Source organism: Polypterus senegalus, chromosome 9, assembly GCF_016835505.1.
Source record: "Polypterus senegalus isolate Bchr_013 chromosome 9, ASM1683550v1, whole genome shotgun sequence".
In the NCBI taxonomy this organism is placed as follows: Eukaryota; Metazoa; Chordata; class Cladistia; order Polypteriformes; family Polypteridae; genus Polypterus; species Polypterus senegalus.
The window spans coordinates 47,456,383-47,477,321 of NC_053162.1; the positions used below are offsets into that span (position 1 = coordinate 47,456,383).

At 43.3% G+C, this 20,939-nt stretch overlaps 1 protein-coding gene across 2 annotated transcripts in view; it reads right to left on the minus strand.

Moving 5' to 3' along the window:
- slc38a8a (solute carrier family 38 member 8a) overlaps window positions 1–20,939 on the minus strand; it is a 36,249-nt gene that overhangs the window by 1,661 nt on the left and 13,649 nt on the right. For both annotated transcript variants that reach the window (XM_039763076.1, XM_039763075.1), the window contains exons 2-9: window positions 20,145–20,343; window positions 17,973–18,129; window positions 13,090–13,194; window positions 12,907–12,964; window positions 10,742–10,856; window positions 9,727–9,874; window positions 6,225–6,424; window positions 995–1,046 (exon numbers count right to left, since the gene is read on the minus strand). In XM_039763076.1, coding sequence (XP_039619010.1) covers window positions 995–1,046; window positions 6,225–6,424; window positions 9,727–9,874; window positions 10,742–10,856; window positions 12,907–12,964; window positions 13,090–13,194; window positions 17,973–18,129; window positions 20,145–20,343 — 1,034 coding nt within the window. The remainder of the gene's footprint in view (window positions 1–994; window positions 1,047–6,224; window positions 6,425–9,726; window positions 9,875–10,741; window positions 10,857–12,906; window positions 12,965–13,089; window positions 13,195–17,972; window positions 18,130–20,144; window positions 20,344–20,939) is intronic.

Genomic DNA, 20,939 nt, shown 5'->3' on the forward strand with positions numbered 1-20,939 from the left:
ACACCACCATTAACCTTCTCAAATTTAAGTGGACAAATCTAATAAAGCCACGTGAAACAACAACAATGTGGTCACTAGGCTCCTCGCCCCATGAGCCCAAGCAGAACTGCCCACCGGCCCTGCCCATAGTTATGCCATTTCTCTTCGTGGGTTACTGCTATCACAGACTGCTACTCCTGCCCCAGGCAGTGACGCCAGAGGCATTGAAACTTTTAGGATTCATAGATGCAAGGGCTACATTTTCATTTGACATCGTCTGGCTTGGCCTGGGGCTTTTGTTTTCCTCTCCTTGTTGTCAGTTGGCCGTATCTTTATAGAGATGTTAAGGGATTTCTATCGCCAGGTTCGGTTTTATTGTACTCTCGCTTGTTCTTGCTCGCTTTTAGTGGATTGTTCATCTAGATTTGTGCACACACTCTGAGCCTGTGAGCAGTTTAAAAATAAATGATTTACACATAAATGATCCATTACTTTTTACTTGAGAATAAACAGCTTCACTCTAAGGCCATGTGGCTTAGTGGTTATGGGCTGGACTGGACTGTAAAGCCACTGGTTGTATTTTTAACCCCTTCCATTGACTCACTAGGATTAGTTGCTTCACCTAGCAACATGCCAGTTGTACAAGTTGGGAAACAATTGTACCATATTATACCTGTAAAGTGCCTTTGAATGACATTCACCACAGACGGGCACTACAACACACAAAGTGTGGCCTCTTATGCACAGACACCCGCCTAACCCCATTTGGGCTGAACTCTATGGCCAACATCTAACCTTCCTTTCTCCTCAAGCAGGCCTGCAGACTCATTCAGTTCACAAAGCCTGAGATTTTGTTCAACGACAGCTAAACATTTGTGCATTAAGCCACTGACCACATCATATAAGAACAGCAGATTGATCAGACAAGGAAGAATCGCACTGTACTCTGCTTGTGGGACGTTAAATGGGGATCTGCGTTTGTGTTTCTGTTTACAAAGCTAAAATAGGAACTCACCTCATTCTTGAAGATACCGCCTCAGTTTGCATTATAAATATTAAACACAGCCCTGCAAAGAAGACACAGACATGATCAGGTCACACTGGGATGCTCTGCGGAAATGTGGAAAGAGCTGAACACCATGAGCTCTCATGCAAGACGGCGGTCAGCCATCAGCCCACACTTTATCATAGCTTTATCCAAAGAGGCCCGCAAGGCATAAATGCATTGGCTTCCTTATTGTTAGATTTACCCTTAGAAAAGCAAGCCAAAAACATTACCTTTTTTAAGCAAGAAAAAAAAAAAAAAATGTATCACATAAAAGAGAAACATGTACTGTAAATACCAAAAGATCAGCATAAATACAGTAATAAAGGCATGTGAGGCGTCCACTGCTGTACTGGTGCAGGATTAGCACACGTCGTTCGTCTGACATGTTTTGAAACAGATACAAGGGCAAGACTGATGATGCAAACGGCTCGGTGGAAATGGGTCTCTTTGCACACTTGTCTAAAAACTATTTTTTTCTGCTGCCTGCACACAAGAGGGTAGAATATCAGTGCCATCCTAAATGATTGATGCCACCCATTGCGTTATTGTAGGCCAGTGTTCCCCAAACTCGGTCCTGGGGACCCCCTGTCGCTGCAGGTTTTCATTCCAACCAGCTTCTGTTTTTAATTGAACTCCTGGGCTAATAAAGTGATGTGTTATTTCCCAAGTTCTGTGTTTTGGGAACAATATGGAAATTAGAAAACCAAGTTTGGTTAAAATATATATATATATATATATATATATATATATATATATATATATATATATATATATATATATATATATATATATATATATATATATATATCTCAATCAATCAACATTTATTTATATAGCACATTTTCATACAAAAAAAATGTAGCTCAAAGTGCTTTACAAAATGAAGAATAGAAAAATAGAAGACACGATAAAAAATAAACATAAGTCAACATTAATGAACATAGAATAAGTAAGGTCCGATGGCCAGGGTGGACAGAAAAAACAAAAAAAAAAAAACAACTCCAAATGCTGGAGAAAAAAAATAAAATCTGCAGGGATTCCAGACCAGTCCCCTCTACCTAAAATTAGTCAAACAGTCCTCTTTGTATTTAGGGTTCTCATGGAAGGACCTGATGATGATGGTCACGTAGACTTCTGGCTTTCAGTCCATCAATGTTGGAGCATCATGATGCTTTGAGTAGGTGGTGGCGCCACCACAAAGAAACCGGAAAAAGAAACAGAAGAGAGAGTAGGGGTCTCTATACAGTATATATGCAATATATATGCAAAAATGTTCCAAGCAGTTATATGGGAGTAATGTATTTTTTTCTTTTTAACAGTATTTTCATTCTACTTTTCTAGGTCTTCTAATTGATTAATTAATCCATTATTTACTAATTAGTGGGTCTGACTCTAAAGTAGTTGCGGCCTTTGGTTATTCCAGGTTATTTGCCGGGGTGTCTGCTCTGCTCATTTTTAATTGTCATTATTAAGATACAATGAAGGGGGAAAAACTGCACAGAGAAAGGGCAAAATATAATGAAATCAACAAAAGAGAGTTAAGCATTTAGATCTCTAGCAAAAGCAGAAATCTCTCTAAATGCCTTATAAATGTAAAAATCATGCTGCTGTGCTTTTCTGAATGTTGAATAAAAGAAAAAAAATGGCAGCTAATGAAACGAGATCCGTGTTATCAGGTGTTGCGACAAAAACCTGCAGCCACAGTGGGCCCCCAGGACCGAGTTTGGGAAACGCCGTTATAGACGCGCACATTTCCCCAGAAACCAACAATGACAGTTGGTGTATTGTGAGCAGTGCTTAGGGGGCCAACATCTTTTTTTCCTTCCACTTGATCACAATTATTTTGCCTTTTATGCAGATACTGTCACATTGTGCTGAAGCTTCTTGTCACCAAAATCACCAAGCATACGACTGCAGTTCGGATATACAGAGATGTATGCTGCATCAGCTTCATTAATCCGTGTCAATATCGGATGGCCAATTCACAATGGCTCCGTTTCAAAAGCAAAAGCAAATGGACAAACAAAGGGAAAATGAGAACTGATCCTACTGGGAGAAATTGAATTGGGATGCAAACCAATGTTATCTAAACAAGCAGAGCTTATTAACCAACAGACTGAGCTTTCAATCCTCTACTCAGATATATCCCATCGTAAGCTGTTGTTTTCTCTTTGTCAGTATAAATAGAAGGGCTACATTGGTTGATGGACTTGTATGCCATAAGTCATCGTTTACTTACAAAACTATATTTTATCATGGTTTATTTATTTATTCTCAGTTCCATTTTTAGATGTACTTGCACATAATGCTTGAAGCACCAATTGCAAAAACCCATGTCTGTCTGTCCGCATGAAAGAACTTGCTCATCTGTGGTCCAATTTTTTTGAGATGTAGCAAACTAAGTTGAAAGAGCTGAATTTTCATTCAGTTATCTTGAATAGATTGCGCAGTATGAAGTTTTAAAATTTCTTACTGAAAAGCATTGGCTAACTTTTCAAATTTGTTCATCTTAAAAGGAAGAAACATTGCGTGCGAACTAAAACTTAGTTTCCAATTTTCAATTTTGTAGATTTTCCTCTTTTACTCGTCTGACAGCTGCTTGGATGCCCAATAAAAGCGAGTCAAACGGCAGGTAGAGCGTGCGCATGCAAACAGCTTCTCCTGCTGCCTTAGCCAAGTTAACCGAGTACAAAACAAAAAGTCACTTCTCTGCAAATAAATGGATGAGTAAAGCATATATAAGACTGAATTGATTGAACGGTGTTATATACAGATTATTATTGTAAAGAACTGACACCTAAATGGGGTTTGAACTAATTAATAACACAAAGGAAAGGTGCAGCTGCCCTACCGGATATAAACTTGGGACGGGTATGAAAAAGGACAGTGGAGCCTGGTGGTGTGAGGCTCAGTGGCATAAGCCCCCTTCACGTGCTACTTGTATTCCTGTTATACATTAAATCAGTACCTTTCCAAAGTCTTGGATATTTAATTTGAACGAGTTACTTTACTTTAACTAATATGAAGAGCTAGATATCAAACTTATTTCATTTCCTTTTCTCCTTTTATAAGGCAATATTGATAATGAAGTTATGCTACTGTTAGTATTTCATTTGCTAATTTTTTGGTGTAATTTCAAAACCCCCACCGCTAACAGATAACAATCGATGTCCTTTTCCCTTCATTTGAATTGCAGTCCGCTGTGTGTGAAAGCCACTGAGCCACCACAAGTCTATTTGTGCTCCGTTTTCAGCTCCATTGTAAAGTGCCGTTAAGAAGCTCAAATTTAAATGTAGTCTAATAACACGTGGAACTGCATTCTAGAAATCGCTCTTCTGTTTGAATAGGACTTATGAAGTACGGCTCATTGTTGACTAGTTCATAAATAAAAGTGTGATATCTGACTCTTGGATGAAGTCAATAAAATATGTGAAATGCTCCAGCTTTGTCAGTTACTTTAGTCACCAAACGCACCTGAATGTTGCGCCAGGCGTACATCGTCTAACTTATTTTAAAAATGATCCTCTCACAAAATGATTGGTCATCAGCTTGTACTTTTACAATTGAGTGTCATTGAAAAGCATCAATTAAAAATTCAAATTGACCTCATTTAGGTCATATGCGCAGCACGGTGGCGCAGTGGGTAGCGCTGCTGCCTCGCAGTTTGGAGACCCTTCTGGGTTCACTTCCCGGGTCCTCCCTGCGTGGAGTTTGCATGTTCTCTCCGTGTCTGCGTGGGTTTCCTCCCACAGTCCAAAGACATGCAGGTTAGGTGCATTGGCGATCCTAAATTGTCCCTAGTGTGTGGGTGAGGTGTGCGCCCGGCGGTGGGCTGGCACCCTGCCCGGGGTTTGTTTCCTGCCTTGCGCCCTGTGCTGGCTGGGATTGGCTCCAGCAGACCCCCCATGACCCTGTAGTTAGGATATAATGGATGGACAGGTCATATGCAATAGAACAAAAACAAATGAAAAAGAAAAGTAAGAGTTTTCAGCCTTTCGCATTTTTTTACATTTCGATTCACTCCTACCCTGAAGACACTTCATGGACGTTCAGATTTATGACTAGAGAGGCTCAGCTGAAATGCTTGCTCAGATGTGATAAAACAGCAAGTAAAGCACAAAGGCTGAGCAGAGGCCCAGCATTTTAACTGCAGGATTGCATTGAGGAGTTTAGAAAAAGTTCTGCACAGGTTCTCAAACAGAATCGGACTTTTCCCAAACCTGAGACAATATAAAGCATTGTTTTTCCTGAGCTACCTAGGGTGGGGATCAGGAATCTTCCCGTTCAGTAAAGTAAGTGTATGTGCAGGATGTTGCCACCAGTTTTTTTTTTTTTTTTTGTTTTATAGCCCACTTTTATCCCTGCTGTCTTTTACTCCAGATGCTGCTGTTAATGCGTTCCAAGCGAGTTTAAACCCAAGGCTGAGAGATATACAAACAGTGTGTGACCCAGTAATGCTGCGCTTGACATCACAAACCTACTCACAGGTGCAATTTTGCCTCGGTACATTTTCCACATTTTAACACAAGAAATGTGTGATTTCTGAAATATTTTTAGTTGGACTGAGACACACTGCATACAGCATACAGTAATTTATGAACAATTCCTTTTCTAAGATTGTTTAATGAAGAGATCCATTCCTGAAGTTCATTGCGGATCAGTTCCTGGGAAGGTTGTTTTGATGATAAATATCCAATTTGTATAAACAAGAAAAATGGTGTCACTGAAAGATCTCATTTTAAACGTTCAATCAGCGGATGTTGCTGGGGATTGTGACATTTGCAGACCCCTGTACTGAGAATGTTTGCATCTTTTGAACACTACCGACACAGTTACAAGTGGCTGAAATTGCCAATTGGCACATATTGGACATCAGAGAGCAGCATTTCTACCTTAAAATGTGCCTTCTGTTGGTTCCATATCTTTAATAAATGGTGAACTACCACAGTAGGTTGTTAGTAAACTGACAATTAGTATCGATTGAGCACAGAGCAAGAAATAGAAAGGAGACTTGGTACAAAAACCTCAGTACTTTCGGATTGATAATTCCATTCAGCCTAAAAATAAGAAATGCAAAAAGCATCTATTTCCCCAAAAATGATAAATCACACAAAAATATGCAGGCAAAGACCAGATTCGACTTCACAAGACACTTCTACTGCCCATCGCATTGGCTAAACTCATCTGTATTTCTGACCTGGAAAGATGAAGATGAAGAATGCGCTGATCCCTCCAATGATGCTGATGATCTTGCTGATGTCCGGCACAAACATCGCAATAAGCAGTGTGATGACAATCCATACTACTGTCAGGAAGAGTCTGGACCATTTCTCATAGGCTTCGGTGACCACCGTGTACTGCCGCCGGTTCTTCAGAAGCAAATCCTGAATGACCGACCTAAAAGAGAGAGCAAGACAGAGCCATTGAGAAGCTAATGAGTAAGGCCAGGCATTGTAATCAAGGGATATGGATGGACAGTTGGTTGTCCTGGAGTTTTACAGATAGGTTGGTGCCAAGATGGCAACAAGCAAGGTTCACACATGGCAGCTTTGAGTCTCCAAGCATATTATAATGAAAGCTGTCCACCACTACCCCTCGTCATACCCATTTACCACCAGCGCAGCCTTCTTTTGCTGCTGTCGACAATTTGCATCACAATTTATGCCACTTCCATAGATGTGTTGTTTTCAGGAGGTGGCTTGGCTCCCTTCTTTAAGCATTTCAAATAAATTCTGTTCCCTTCTTATTAATTGTACTGTACAGTCCTCAATCCTCCATGTGAAATGCCAAGATGGCCTTTGAAATGTGAGATTTTGGAATGGTACACACTATGGGTGGAACAATGTGTGCATTTGCACGAGCACTCCTGGGTTACGCTCTCTTAAGGATGACATACCTTATAAAATGAAAGCATATATTCAGTTTTTCCTTAATTTTTCAGTTATTGCAGCACTTTTGATAGTTTCAGCTTCCACTCACATACAAAATGATGTCACTTTTCTGTCTGTCAGATGACCACACTTGTCCGCAGAGCCGTCCGTGCTCCTCAGTTTGTGTCCACACCCTGTCTGTGCACATACCACCATCAGAGCTCATGCTCAAACATCGACGCTTTAACCTCCTTAGTGTTAGGGTTACTCCTGGAAAAATGTGCCAAAACCTTTTCATTTTTTCAACTGGAAAAAACTGTTGTTATGTGTAAGAGCAAGATGCAAATATTAAAACATCAACATAAGTAAAGGAAAGGCATGCAGAGTGTCCACTGCTGTCCTGTCGCAGATTTAGTACACCAGCTTTGTGTGCCATGTTTTGAAACAGTCGAGACAGGAGAAGTGTTGCTTTGTGCACTTGTCTTAGATTTATTTTTTCAGTTGACTGTGAATGAAAGGATAGAACGTCGATGCCTGAACCACACAACCGATAATCCCCTGGTGTTATTATATGCTGCCACAGCAGAAGATTTAGCGACTTTCACAGTTCCCCTCAAACAAACATTGACCGTTCATACGCTGTGAGGAATGTTTAGGGGGCCAACGTCTTTCTTGTCCTTGCACTTGATTGCAGTCCCTTTGCCTTTTTTGCTTTGAAGCTACCTGCACCATGCTGAACCTTCGTGTTCAGTGCCATATGCATCATTTTTCTGATGAGCAATTCACATTGTCATTACTATCGCTTGATTCAACTCATGGTTCACTTCCAGTTTGTTTTAAAAACTGGGTTAATAAGCTTCATGCTTACACGCCACTGTGCATTGGCTGAAGGCTCCATTCCTGTCAAGGATATCGACGAGTTACCTTAGAGTGGCAAAACGCATTGAAAAATGGATGAAATTACATTATACGAGAAAAATTCATACGATTGACGGCAGCAGAATATTGTCCCAAGAAGTATTTGTGCTTTACACTGTAAAGTGGACCATTAAATGTCAACTGTAATATCAATTCCAGGCCTGCGTCACCAACCAGACATCCACCCTCTTCCGCTTATCTGAGATCGGGTCGCAGGGGCAGCAGCTTAAGCAGAGAGGCCCAGACTTCCCTCTCCCCGGCCACTTCTTCTGGCTCTTCCGGGGGAATCCTGAGGTGTTCCCAGGCCAGCCGGGAGACATAGTCCTTCCAGCGTGTCCTGGGTCTTCCCCGGGGCCTCCTCCTGGTTAGACGTGCCCGGACCACCTCACCAGGGAGGCGTCCAGGAGGCATCCTGATCAGATGCCCGAGCCACCTCATCTGACTCTACTCTGAGCCCCTCCTGAATGCCTGAGCTTCTCACCTTATCTTGAAGGGAAAGCCCCTAAAGCCTGCGTCACACTTTGCATCAATGCCAAGGAGGTTAAGGCCATGTATTAAATCTAAATCCAAAGAGGACTGTTTGATTTATGTTAGGTAGAATGTCCTGAGGGGACTGAGCGGTCTCATGGTCTGAAATCCCTGCAGATTTGATTTTTTTTCTCCAGCCATCTGGAGTTTTTTTTTTGTTTTTTCTGTCCACCCTGGCCATTGGACCTTAGTCTTATTCGATGTTAATTAATGTTGACTTATCTTCTTTTCTTACTGTGTCTTATTTTTCTATTCTTCATTATGTAAAGCACTTTCAGCTACTGTTTTTATGAAAATGTGTTCTATAAATAAATGTTGTTGTTGTTGTCTTTTCCAGCAATTTTCCGTAGTAGCCTTTATTTACACAATCTTAGTGAGTCAAAGGCAGTCAGAGCCACCCTCCCATGATGCTCAGCAAACTCACTCCAGCTAGTCAGCTTTGAGTTGGTCTTTAGTCGTCGGGATAAGTTGTGAGTGCAAGAGAGCCGACAATCACAAGGCGTATAATGTATAAATGAAGAACGACGAATGCGGGAGTTGTGGACTTCACAAACAGAGAAGAAGCTTGTCTGTCTGATGTCTCGCGTTTTATGTGCCACAACAGAAATGAAAAAAGAATTCAGAGGTTGCAGCTGAACTCCCCATACTGTCAGGCCACACATTATTGGCTGTCACAAAAACGGGAAAGCGTGACAGTGCTGGATGACCGGCATGCAGTCGCTAAATGCGACCTACCTAACAATTTTCAGGAATGTAAAATGATCCGATTGCAGCCAGCAAGACTGACACACACAACGACTAGATGTTGTATATAATGTGACGTCAACCGCAAAGAGACACGTTTGTCTGCTTGACAAGCACTTTAGGAAGGCCAGCCTCACACTCAGCCTAGTTTGTGAGGGCCTACAGAGAAAAAACACACAAAACATAAATGTACGTACAGAGCAGTTGTGGGATATTAAACAAAATGAAGAACTATTATATTTTACTGGCACATGCTTACATACATTTAAAACATATTTTCACAAAGATGGCAACAGAAGGCTTCCCTTTAAAATACGCACCCAGTACCATCTCCCTCCCTCCCATGCCCTCCACAATTGTCAACAGTCTGGACTTCTCCAACACGCCCAAAGGGTCAAAAGGCACACTGCTGACCAGGTTTGTGTGCCACCTGGCATCGCAGATGTTGCTTCATGTCTGGCACAAACCAAGCCAAAAATGAGAAAAAGTGCCATTTTCACAACGTTTTCAATTTTGAAAATAGGCAGATAATGGATTGCAGATCAGGACTTGGGATGTGGCAAGTGGTGGTGAAGTATGAACCCTACAGAAGGACTCTGGCAGAGGTTTAAACTCACAGCCCAGAAACAGCACACCCACCTGCCAAGAAGCAGAATGATTGGGTAGATGGTAACAATGGAGATGGCAAACAGCAGCCTGGCAATGATGATGACAACGTCGTTCCCGGGGTAGGACATCAGTATGTCAGCAGCAACACTGGACCCAAAGGTTAAAAAGCCAAAAATGCCTGAAACAGAGGAACATCTTGGTCATTTGTGTCTGCCTAAATTAAGAAACAGATGCCAGGTATAATATAATTATATATAACATAATAGCCCCCTCAATCCTAAAGGCTGTGACCTCACTAAGTGCACAGCCTGCAGAACAGATTACTAGCACACTGTTCTGTAACGTGAACATTCAGTCCAAAGCACCAATCCACAAAACTCATTGCCAAAGAAACTAAATTCAGCGTCTAAACGGGGTGGAAGTGCAATGGCAATGGGTGTAAAGCAGGAACCAGAACTGCACAGAGGAGCGAAGTCCATTGTAGGGCCCACTCACACTAGACCAGCTTGGCAAGGCCAGTGAAAATAAACTCTCTTGTATTTTATGGGAGAAAAATTCATGGGAATACTGGGGATACATGCATGGGCCACAGCAACCAGGGGGGGAAACCTGACCCCAGAGCACCGGATCTGTGAGGCTGTGTGCCACCATCAAACAAATCTTAAGGAATAAAATCTATTTGTAACTGTTGTTTCCTGACATTTTCTATTACTTATTACTACTAATGACTTGATGAATGATTGGTCGATCCTTTAGGTCAAAATCATTTCCCTCTTCGTACGTCTAAAGACATTTTGCCAGCACAAACAACATAGTTCCACAAAACTAAAGTTAATTGTGGTACCTTTCATGGTAGCATATAATGGTGCCCATCTTTTTTGATGCCAATATAAAGTGACTGTCAGTAGGACAGCCAGTTGATGAAACTGAAGGCGCAGCCCAGAGCCTTAGTCACTAAGCCACTCTGTCTGTCCCAGATCTCCCATCACAAACACGAGTTGTAAGTCTGGACTACACTCCTCCGGTCCAGTCAAGTGCGCCTCACCTGTGAGGGAGTAGATGAGCAGGCAGAAGAGCATGGAGATGGTGGAGATGACCACCCAGTGGGAGAGCCGCTTATTCTGCATGCTGCTGTAAATAGCAATGCAGGCTTCATGACACTGGAAGACAAACAGCAATTGTTCTTGAGTTCAGTGAAACTACAAGCTGAAATAAGAGCAGACAAACTCAACACTTCTCCATGGTAGGATCTACTCGAGCTGTAATGGCGTGCCCTTTAGCTAGCAGCTCATACCAGAGATGACAAAGACACAACAATCAGCTGTGAAATGTCTTCACTAAAGACAAATTGTTGATTTATACTCAGTTTCAGTCAAGCAGAAAACGGCATTGGGGAGGGCAGGAACCGACTTGATCTGTGACTTTAATAAAAGACAACCATTAGGTGGCAGACAATAAAAGGAACCTGACGAGGACAAGTGCAGCAGAGGAACACTGTTACGTACAGTCCATACACACACCTATCAATTACAGTATGTACAGTATACACACTTAACACACTTTTGAAAACTAGTGCAGAATCACCCAGAAATGTAAATGCTTTGATAGAAACTGATATATATATATTTTTTTTTTAAATCAAGGTACCATCAAATAATGTTGAAAATGTCTGTCACTGCTCGAAATGACTGATTTATAATCCATATTAGGGATATCTTAGGGGAAAATCGTAAAACTCCATGCAAGTAGTGGAGGCTTGAACTTAAGACGGTGGAGCGGCGAGGTGCCATAGGCCACGGGTGTCGAACTCCGGTCCTCGAGGGCCGCAGTGGCTGCAGGTTTTCATTTTAACCATCTTCTTCATTAGTGGCCAGTTTTTGCTGCTACTTAACTTCTTTTGCCTTAGTTTTAATGAACGTGACTCAGGCCCCTTACTTGTTTCTTTTTCTTTAATTAGCAGCCAAAAAATAATAATATGACCAGCTCACCTCACACAATATCTGAAAATAAAGAAAGGTGAAGGTCTCAGTATGGCTGATCTGCTCAGGTCACCAAAACATCTTGACTCCGTTCTTAGGAAAAACAGAAAAATTGACAGTTTTGGAAATGTCTGCTGTGGCAGGATGAGATCAGCAACAAACCATGGAATTAAATAACGGGTTTAATTAACAGCAAGAACTGGCTTCTTGTTAAGAAACTGGTTGGAGTGAAATTGGTTGGAGTTTGAAGCCTCAATTTTGCTGGTCATCTGTTGGCTCGTTTCATGTCTTATTTTTGTTTGGCTGTCATTTAATGAAGAAAAGAATCAATTCAGAGGACTGAATCCTTAAAAACAGGGCCATTAAAATGAAGGGAAAAGGAGTTAATTAGCAGTGAAAACTGATCACGGATTAGGAAAAGGGTTGGAATGAAAACCTGCAGCCACTGCGGCCCTCCAGGCCTGGAGTTTGACGCCCGTGCCATAGGCTTGTGGTGAGTGAGGACGGCTACTCTAACAAGCAGCGGCTCTGAAGACGTACCTCCGAAGAAGGCGACAGGTCTCAAAGTTTCAAAGCTAAGCCTTTTCATTTTTTATTTGCACCGTACACAATACAAATTGAAAGAAGAAAAAAACCCAGAGATGTTCAGTTAAGTGCAGGAGATGAATCTGCGTGGTTTCTTTTAATGTAGTCCTCAGGGTCCAAGTACGGCATTTGCTCAAGCAGCCTTTAAAGTTCCTGGGACACAACCTGAGAACACAAACGCTGCCATTTTACAGTTTCAGGACAACCACAACCACGTCACTCTTAACACTTGACTGTTTGTTCTTATTGCTAGAATGGGGACTGTGGCCACCTGACCCACACTTATGTAATGTCCATCTTATGCAAAGACTGTGGCTCCTTAGGGGTTTCCTTTTACTTTTGTTGTTTTGACCGTTTATTTGATCCAAATATCCTGCTTTCATTTTTAGCCGATTTTTGTAAATTGGTTAAGAGTTTTACATTTAATGTTTAATGCTGTGCTCTGTGTCCGGGTGCAGAGATTATTGTACACAAAATAAATGTGTGATGAATTCCTTTTAGTATTCTCTGTACTAAAATTTCCAAATTGGACCACAAATAAGGGACTCCACAACTTCAAACAGGGAAACCAAGGGCTTGATCACCTAGATTTGCCTTTGGGGTTACCCTTAACCATAACCCGATCAGCACCTTTATATCACATTACCTGGAATCCAAAGCAGATAGTGGGAATCACACTGAACATTGAGGCCCACGAGGATATGCTGGAAAATTAAAGAAAACAACATTAGGTTAACGGGCCTGAAGCCTAGGAGGCCAGAGACAGCTCGGAGTAGGTAAGCTGTGCCTTCTTCATTATTCACCAGAGTCCCTGAATAAATCCTCTCACCTGTTCTTAGAAAGTGGATCATTGATCACAACATGTTCCTTCACTAGATAGTATTTAATGACCACCACCACTGTCAGGTATGTTGCTGCCAGGGTGCCAAGTATACTGGAAAAAGAAAACAAACACATCTGTTAGAGACAGAATGAAAGCTGCACTGCTAAGTTCGGAGACAGCCCACCAGACTGAGGCTGAGCAGGTGACTGCACAACATCAATTTTCAAAGACTGCTAAACAGAGGCATCTGTTCACTCGTGCTAACAAAGGCCCTGCGGACTCGGCGCTTCCCTTCACTGAGCAAGCGGCTGGCTGAAACCGTCACATCCCAGGGAGAGATTTGATTGGAATGTGACGGCAGTGCCAGTTTTGCTCTTCTTCATTTAGGCTGCGGCTAGTCTCATGGGAAAAAAACAAAAAGCACAGTAACACCTTAGAAAAGTGGCCAACAAAGAGCACAAGCAGCCACTTTGGGTTAACTTGAGGTGGGGAGAGTCTGTAGCCAATACTCTCGTTCAGCACCATGGCCAGCAGCACATTGGAAATTAAAATTATGGAAGACAAACATAAATATATAATAAAACATGCTGGTGAAAAACTCCATTGAGCCTCACTTATCCAAAATGAACACACCACATGCCGTCACTGTCCTACAGATTAGTCCCATCTTATCCCAAGGGACACAACAATAAAAAATGGCCCTATAAACGTGCACCATTAAAAATGTGGTGGAAACAGTGACAAATACGCACAGCTAGTAAATCTCCCCTGTAAATATATTTTCCATTACATAAACAGTACACATTTATATTTCAACCAAGATATATAAGCCTTTTGAGAATTGCAATTATGCCAACAAAATTATTATTTTTTGTAGTAAAATAGTACTCACAGTACTCAGACGCCCCACTTTTTTTTTTTTTAAAAGAAATATTTATTTTAGATGTTTATTTAGATCTTCTGCATGTGTGTGTCAAGTCCAGAGAAATTTTTAGCATGGGAGTTGGCTACCAGGACATCATTCCTCTTGTGTCTATGCACAAAAACAGAAGGACTGGGGTAGTAGCGTGGTGGAGGAATTGGTGATCTGGTCAGAATGACTCGAATCCTCATCACACAATACCATCATTGAGGAGACTGGTCGGTCCCCACTTCATTCTGCATCTGGATAATGACCCAAAACTCATGGCCAAGGTCAAATAGAACTACTTGAGAGCAAAATTAAAAACAATGAGTTCTGCAACAGATCGCTTGGCCTTGCCAGGACCCTGAAGTCTAGGCTGCCTGGACTCCCTGGACAGATGGAAACAAGCAAGACAGTCAAGGTGTGCAGAAGAACTGGAGCAAGTGCTCCATGACATTTGGAACAAACTACCAGCTGCCTCTCTTATAAAACTTCACGCTGGTAGGCCCGAGAAACTTGATACAGTTTAAAAGACAAAGAGTAGTCACACACTAAAGTAGGGTAAATATTTTGATATTTAGAAACTTCATAATAGTTATTTTTGAAATTATCTTCATGGTACATCATTTTTCTACATGTGCTTAGGACTTTTTCTTTATTCACAATACTATGTAAATGTGGCAAAAAAAAAAAAAACATAAAATGGAGGGGGAAAAAAAAAAAATCACAAAAGCATATAAATAAATTGATACCTGTTGTGGCAAGAGGCTGGGGGTGGCACCCAGCCAGGATGCCCGGAAGGACAGAAGGAGGGTTTACGCCTCCTCCAGACCACGAAGGGGTGACTGCCCTGATGGTTCTGGGGACCACAGGAACACAGCTTAGAAACTCAACCCTATAAAGGGCCTGTGGTCACCGCCAGGGGGCGCCCCAATGCCCGAGGAGCCCTGGCCCTCAGCACTTCCACCACACCCAGAAGTGCTGGGTGGGTGGGGGGGAGAAGACCAGGGACACCCGGAGTCCACCACACCTGGGAGGGCCGGCCGAAGGCACCTGGAGCTCATCCGGGTGAGGATAAAAGGGGCCGCCTCCCTCCATTCAATAGCTGGAGTCGGGAGCGGAGAAAGACAGAGTCTTGGAGGAGAGGAGTGGAGAAAGGCATCGTAAGAAAGGCCTGGACTTTGGGGGGTGCTGGGGTTGTGTGTGCGTCATCTTTGTAAATAAACGTGTGTAGTGCTTTAAAATCATGTCTACCCGTCTGTGTCCGGGCTGTTTCCCACACTGCACTGTGAAATATCTAGAATCGCCTTAATGTCCGATCTCTTGTTGGCCATTCCTTGACTTGGATGCCTCTAGCTCTGAAGGAGGAAATATCTACAAGCTATTCAAAGCACTAGACACGTCATCGCATGGCACAAAAGTTAAAGCTAATAATATTTTAATATGCATGAGGAGCTTTATCATTTTTCAAGGCATTCACAAAAATAAATTGTTGCAACTGCTTCTGGCTCGTGCATTTGTCACCATGTGCTTTTCTTTGTGTACTTCTGTTAATGTGCTGCATTTCATTGTACATTTCCTAAAAGACTCATTAAAAGACTTGAACCATCATTAGTTTACTGTTCCCAACGCAAACCACAAACTGCATGGATTGTGTTAGCAGTGGCCTTCAATCCCTACCATCGTCTACCTGTCCAAGCAGGACTTAACATGTCAGTTCTCTCACTCCACTACTAATGTGGAAAGAATTTCTCTGTGCATTTCAGATTTGAAAGTCACTTTGGATAGAAGTATTGGATTAGATGAAATAGTTTACACTGGCTTTGTGAGGTCCTGGGGCTCTGACCCATTTCCATTTGCAAACTCGACATGAGATTCAAGTTCAGCGCCTGCCAGATCTGCTGTTAATAAGCTCTAACAATTTCACGGTTGCATTGGGACTCTGACAAGGTTTTTGTTTTTCTTGGATACTTTGAGTTCCCATCTGTAACCTCTCTAAATTACACCCTTCAGACTTCATGAACAACACAATTAAGTGAAGGACATAAAGAAATCAAGCACAGTGTATGAACACCAAGGATCGTTTTTTTGCAGAATAACTAAAGCTGAGCTTAGCTATTAGCAAGAGAATCAAACGTGATGGACTGAATGGTCTCCTCTCATTTATCAATTGCTTATGGTCTTATGTACAGTAAGCATTGTCACCATACAAATCAGACATGTCTTTCTTGGACTGAACACAATTTGGTTTTATTTTGTGACTCACCTTCGAGCCAGTGCCTTTGTGTCCTGTCATGGGTGGCCAAGTGAACAGGGACAGGGACAGGGACGGGGTGGGAGAGGGGCACAGGGGAAGGGTAGAGCTCAGTGAACCCTAGGAGAGAGAAGGAAGTGTGCACTGGTAGGGACGGGGCATGTCACCAGGACAGTGCAGGAGCAACAGCACCAGAAGGGGGCCATCAAGGACACAAAAGAGAGGAGGTCAACCTGGAGGAAAAAAGGTGAGTGCTCTGGGGAGCATGGAAGACAGGCAAACCCAACAGGAACCAAAGATGATTAAGCCTCCATCCAATGAGGAAGTAGAGGTGACTGGATCATGGAGGGCATGAGGTGCCTAACAATATAGAAAAAGGGAAGACACTGGAACAGCGAAAAGAAGAGTGGTCTGGAAAGAAAAAGGAGTATAGGGCAGGCAAACCAGCAGGTGCCTATGATGCCAGATGGTCCTTATCGGGGTGAAGCCATGGGCTGGATGAAGGCCATAAGTTCAGGTTGGGACAGCAGGGAATGGGGTGCCCTTTTAGGAGGTCCAACTGGGTCAGCCCCTCTAGTTTGACACATTTGCTGTATAATGGTGAGTGAGCAAGTGTGAACTATAACCTCCTGTCCAGAGTTGGTAGCAGGGATTTGTACAAGCAGTTTGTGCAAAGGATTGCAATCCCACTCTCCTATAGTCAGACAGTCTTGTCAAAGATCATAGACATTTGTCTCTCTCCTTCACCAAGCTGGACAAATCTCTGCAAATTCAATTCCTTTTTCTCAGCTATTGCAGGAAAGTCAGCACTAGCCGCTGTGAACGCTGGCCCGGACACAGACAGACGGACATCGTTGGCTCCACCACACACTGTTTATTTACAATAATTATTTTACAATCATGTGCACAAACCCCAGTGCCTCTTGCACCAATCCCCCCAATTGTCCAGGCCTTTCTCTTTGACCGCCTCCCGTCCTCTCTCCAGCTCTGTCCACTACCGCCCGACATCCACTGCTGACTGGAGGGAGGCGGCCCCTTTTATAGGAACCCGGATGGGCTCCAGCTGCTTCCTGGCAATCTCCCGCGGACACCCCCCCGTGTGGCGGAAGTGCCGGCTGCGCACCCGGAAGCCGTCTTCCCCCCAGCACTTCCTGGTGTGGCGGAAGTGCCGGGCTCCCGGGATAATCAGGCACTGGGGTGCCGCCTGGCGGTGGCCACGGGTCCCTACAGGGCTGGGCTTCCAAGCCCTCTAACCGAGGCCTCCAGCATAACCAGGATGGACGCCCACTCACGGTCTGGAGGAAGCACAAGCCCTCCTCTGGTCCTCCTGGACGTCCCAGCCGGGGACCACACCGCTTATACGATACGAATAGACCGCTAAAGCAAGAATCACTTTGACATTTTCCCACAGCATGTAGCTCCCCTTTAATGGCGCCTTTATTTGGCACAGCATGCATTGCCATAAACACCAAACTGCAGCCTCAGAATGAATTAACTGCCCTACAAATCATTCAAAGTTAAGGGATATTCATGTAAGCGGACAATGAACAGGACTGGACACGATTAACTCTTGGCATGTCTACATATTTTACACAAACAAGGATTACACTTCGCAGATTAACACAATAACTAATATTAAATGGGGTGTGTGACCCCTGACTGACATTCTGCTGCCGTTAAACTTCTGTTACAAGTTCATTTGAAGATTGGTTAAGAACAAAAAACAGGCACCTGGTGTACTTCTGGAAGCTAATCTCCTTTGGGATGGACAACGGAAGAATAACCAGGGTGCAAATGACAGACAGTGAAAAGCGCTCGTCATTGTACCAGTGGTGTGGCACAGCCATCTCAGCAGGAGCCGTCATGTTCAAGAACAGCGAGTCACATACTAGAAGAGAGAAGGAAGTAGAGTCAGATGGCAAAACCAAGGCCATCCCATAAATGAAAAAGAAAGAAAGCAAGAATGCTAGAAATCAAAACATGAATTGGCAGCCCAAAAAAATAAAATAATCACACGTGTACAGACACTGACCTTCCATGCCCGAGGTGCACCTTTTCAGATGAAACTCAATGGGGTACCCACTTGACCTTTTTTGGCAAAGTGGTGCTGCTAATCAGTTTCTCCAGCTTTCAGATTTTGCCTGACCTACTGGTCTAACATGAGATGTTAAGATGAAGTCAGCCATTGTGAATCAGAATTGGTTTGGTTTCTTTTAACAAACTAAAATGCAGATTTATCAAAATGCTACCATTGGAAACCGAGTGGCCACTTTGAGGTCCACTGGCTCTTCCCACACAGACGCCTCAACTGGACAGCACCATAAGTGCAGCCACATGCATTCAAAGCAACAACACTGCTGAGCCTACAATGTGATATTGCCAAAGAACGTGCCACAACCGAAAGACATCCAGCCACTGGCAGTCAAAAGGAGGTCAAAAACACTTGCGCAGAACAACAGATGGACTACAGTCAGTCATCTAAAAGCTTAGCACAGCAGTGGCTGGCTGAAGGAAGCTCTGTCACGGATGGGTATGGCAACAAAGGGCCAAAATGGCATCCATTCTGACTAAAAACCACAAAGAGTACAGAAGTGGACATACATTAACAGTGTTATCAAGTCCAAGCTTCTGTGAATTCATCCATCCATCCATTATTCAACCCGCTATATCCGAACGCCAGGGTCACGGGGGCCTGCTGGAGCCAATCTCAGCCAACATAGGGCACAAGGCAGTAGGGCACAAGGCAGGAAACAAACCCCGGGCCAGCCCACCGCAGTCTGTCAATTCAAAAAAAAAAAAGGACCTGGGCATTACAGGCAGCCTGGGAGTCCAAGGATCAGTCATGTCGGGTGTCAACAACCTGGCAGTACAGCAATCTAAGCTGCTCTTCCATGATGCACATCAGCTCCCTTCACACAGTACATGTAATCACCGCCAAATATTTGACAATCTCTCCAATCAGAGGCACCTTTCATGGTACGTGCATTGCTATGTACACATGGGCTTTTGCAGCACAATAATGCTTCATGGCACACAGAAATATTCCAGAATGACTCCAGCAACATTTCATTGAACTAATCGTGATGCAGAGGACCGCGGTTTATCACACCTCTCTCTATCCAGCCAAACATCTTAAAAGTAAAAGATGGATCAATAGATCTGCTGCTGGTGCCACCATGTTGAATTCCTAACCCTGATGAACTCTGTTTGGCTGTTCTGAGTATTCTGGACTAACATGAATTCTTCAAGATAATCATACAGAATTTATACATCTTTAGTTTCATACAGCAGATTTAGGTAGACAGAGTACTTTTACAAACTTCTTTTTTCCCAAAGGCTAATCCATTCATTCATTTCCTGCTTTTCACAGTCAGCCGTGTTCTATGCCAGTGGCAGCAGCCATGAGACAGGAACCCATGGTGTCCAGAATGCCAGCCCCTCACAGAACACAGTCACGTGCACTCACTCTTATGGGAACATTAAATTGAATTCACGTCTTTGAGATACAGCCAGCATAAACACATCACACAATGGTTAGGCCAGGAATCCAGCGCTGATCTCTAGAGAATGGAGGTAGCAGTCCTAACCCTTGTGCCATCGATCTCTTCAAATTTATTTTCCATTTTGTTTTACCAACAACAGACAGTCTGGTTACTCTGCCCAGAAAACAATTCTACAAGCCAAAGGCTTAATGAACATCTAGCATGTGACATGGGCAGGGTGGCAGGGTGTCACCTATTCGCCCACTGATAGCTGCACAGATGAGTTCAAAAGAAGCGCATGTCAAACATGGGCCACATCCCGACATCCCCATTTCCAAACCCATAAAAAGCAGCACCACTCTAGCCTGGAAACCCCCATTACACTTTTTGACACCATCAATTTCTGCTCCTGTAGTCTTACACTTTGCAAGCTGGTCTTCTACCACCACTAAAAAAGCCACTGAGATCATGAAGAGATTGAAGACGAAGCAGACCTCACAGAGCTTGCCAATGGCTGACCCACAGATTTCTCGTACCACATCCTGGTAGGTTGACTGACCGCTGACAGAGGAGGCATAGCCCAAGATGACAAGGCCGCTGACCAGGAACACCAAGGAGACCTGAACAAACAAAAAGGAGGAGTGAGGCAGACACTTAGATACGACCTGTGAATAAGGTGGTCAACAGCGATTTAAAGGAGGCACATTCTGAAGTTTAGGCCAATACATTTATACCCTCCATGAAATGTTCAGCTTATATAATAAAATAAAATAAAATAAAAAACATACACACACACGCCACAAACAGCAGCCTATCATGACCTGTGAGGCAGAATTACTAACCACTGTGCTCTCTGCCATCCACCATTGAACCTGCTTGGTCAGATGGACAGCGGCCTATTCCAGTAGCATCAGCTGTAAGGCAGGACATAACGCTGCGTGGGCTACCAGTCCAAAACTCTACAACAACCCACACTGGGCCAGTTTAGAGTGCAAATCAACCCAGCATGGAGCACAGAAGGAAAACTACAGCTCAACCATCCATTATCCAACCTGCTATATCCTAGCTACAGGGTCACGGGGGTCTGCTGGAGCCAATCCCAGCCAACACAGGGCACAAGGCAGGAAACAAACTCCAGGCAGGGCGCCAGCCCACCGCAGACCAGAGTACCTGGAAAAAAAAAAAAAGAAGCAGCACACAAACACCAAGAGAACAG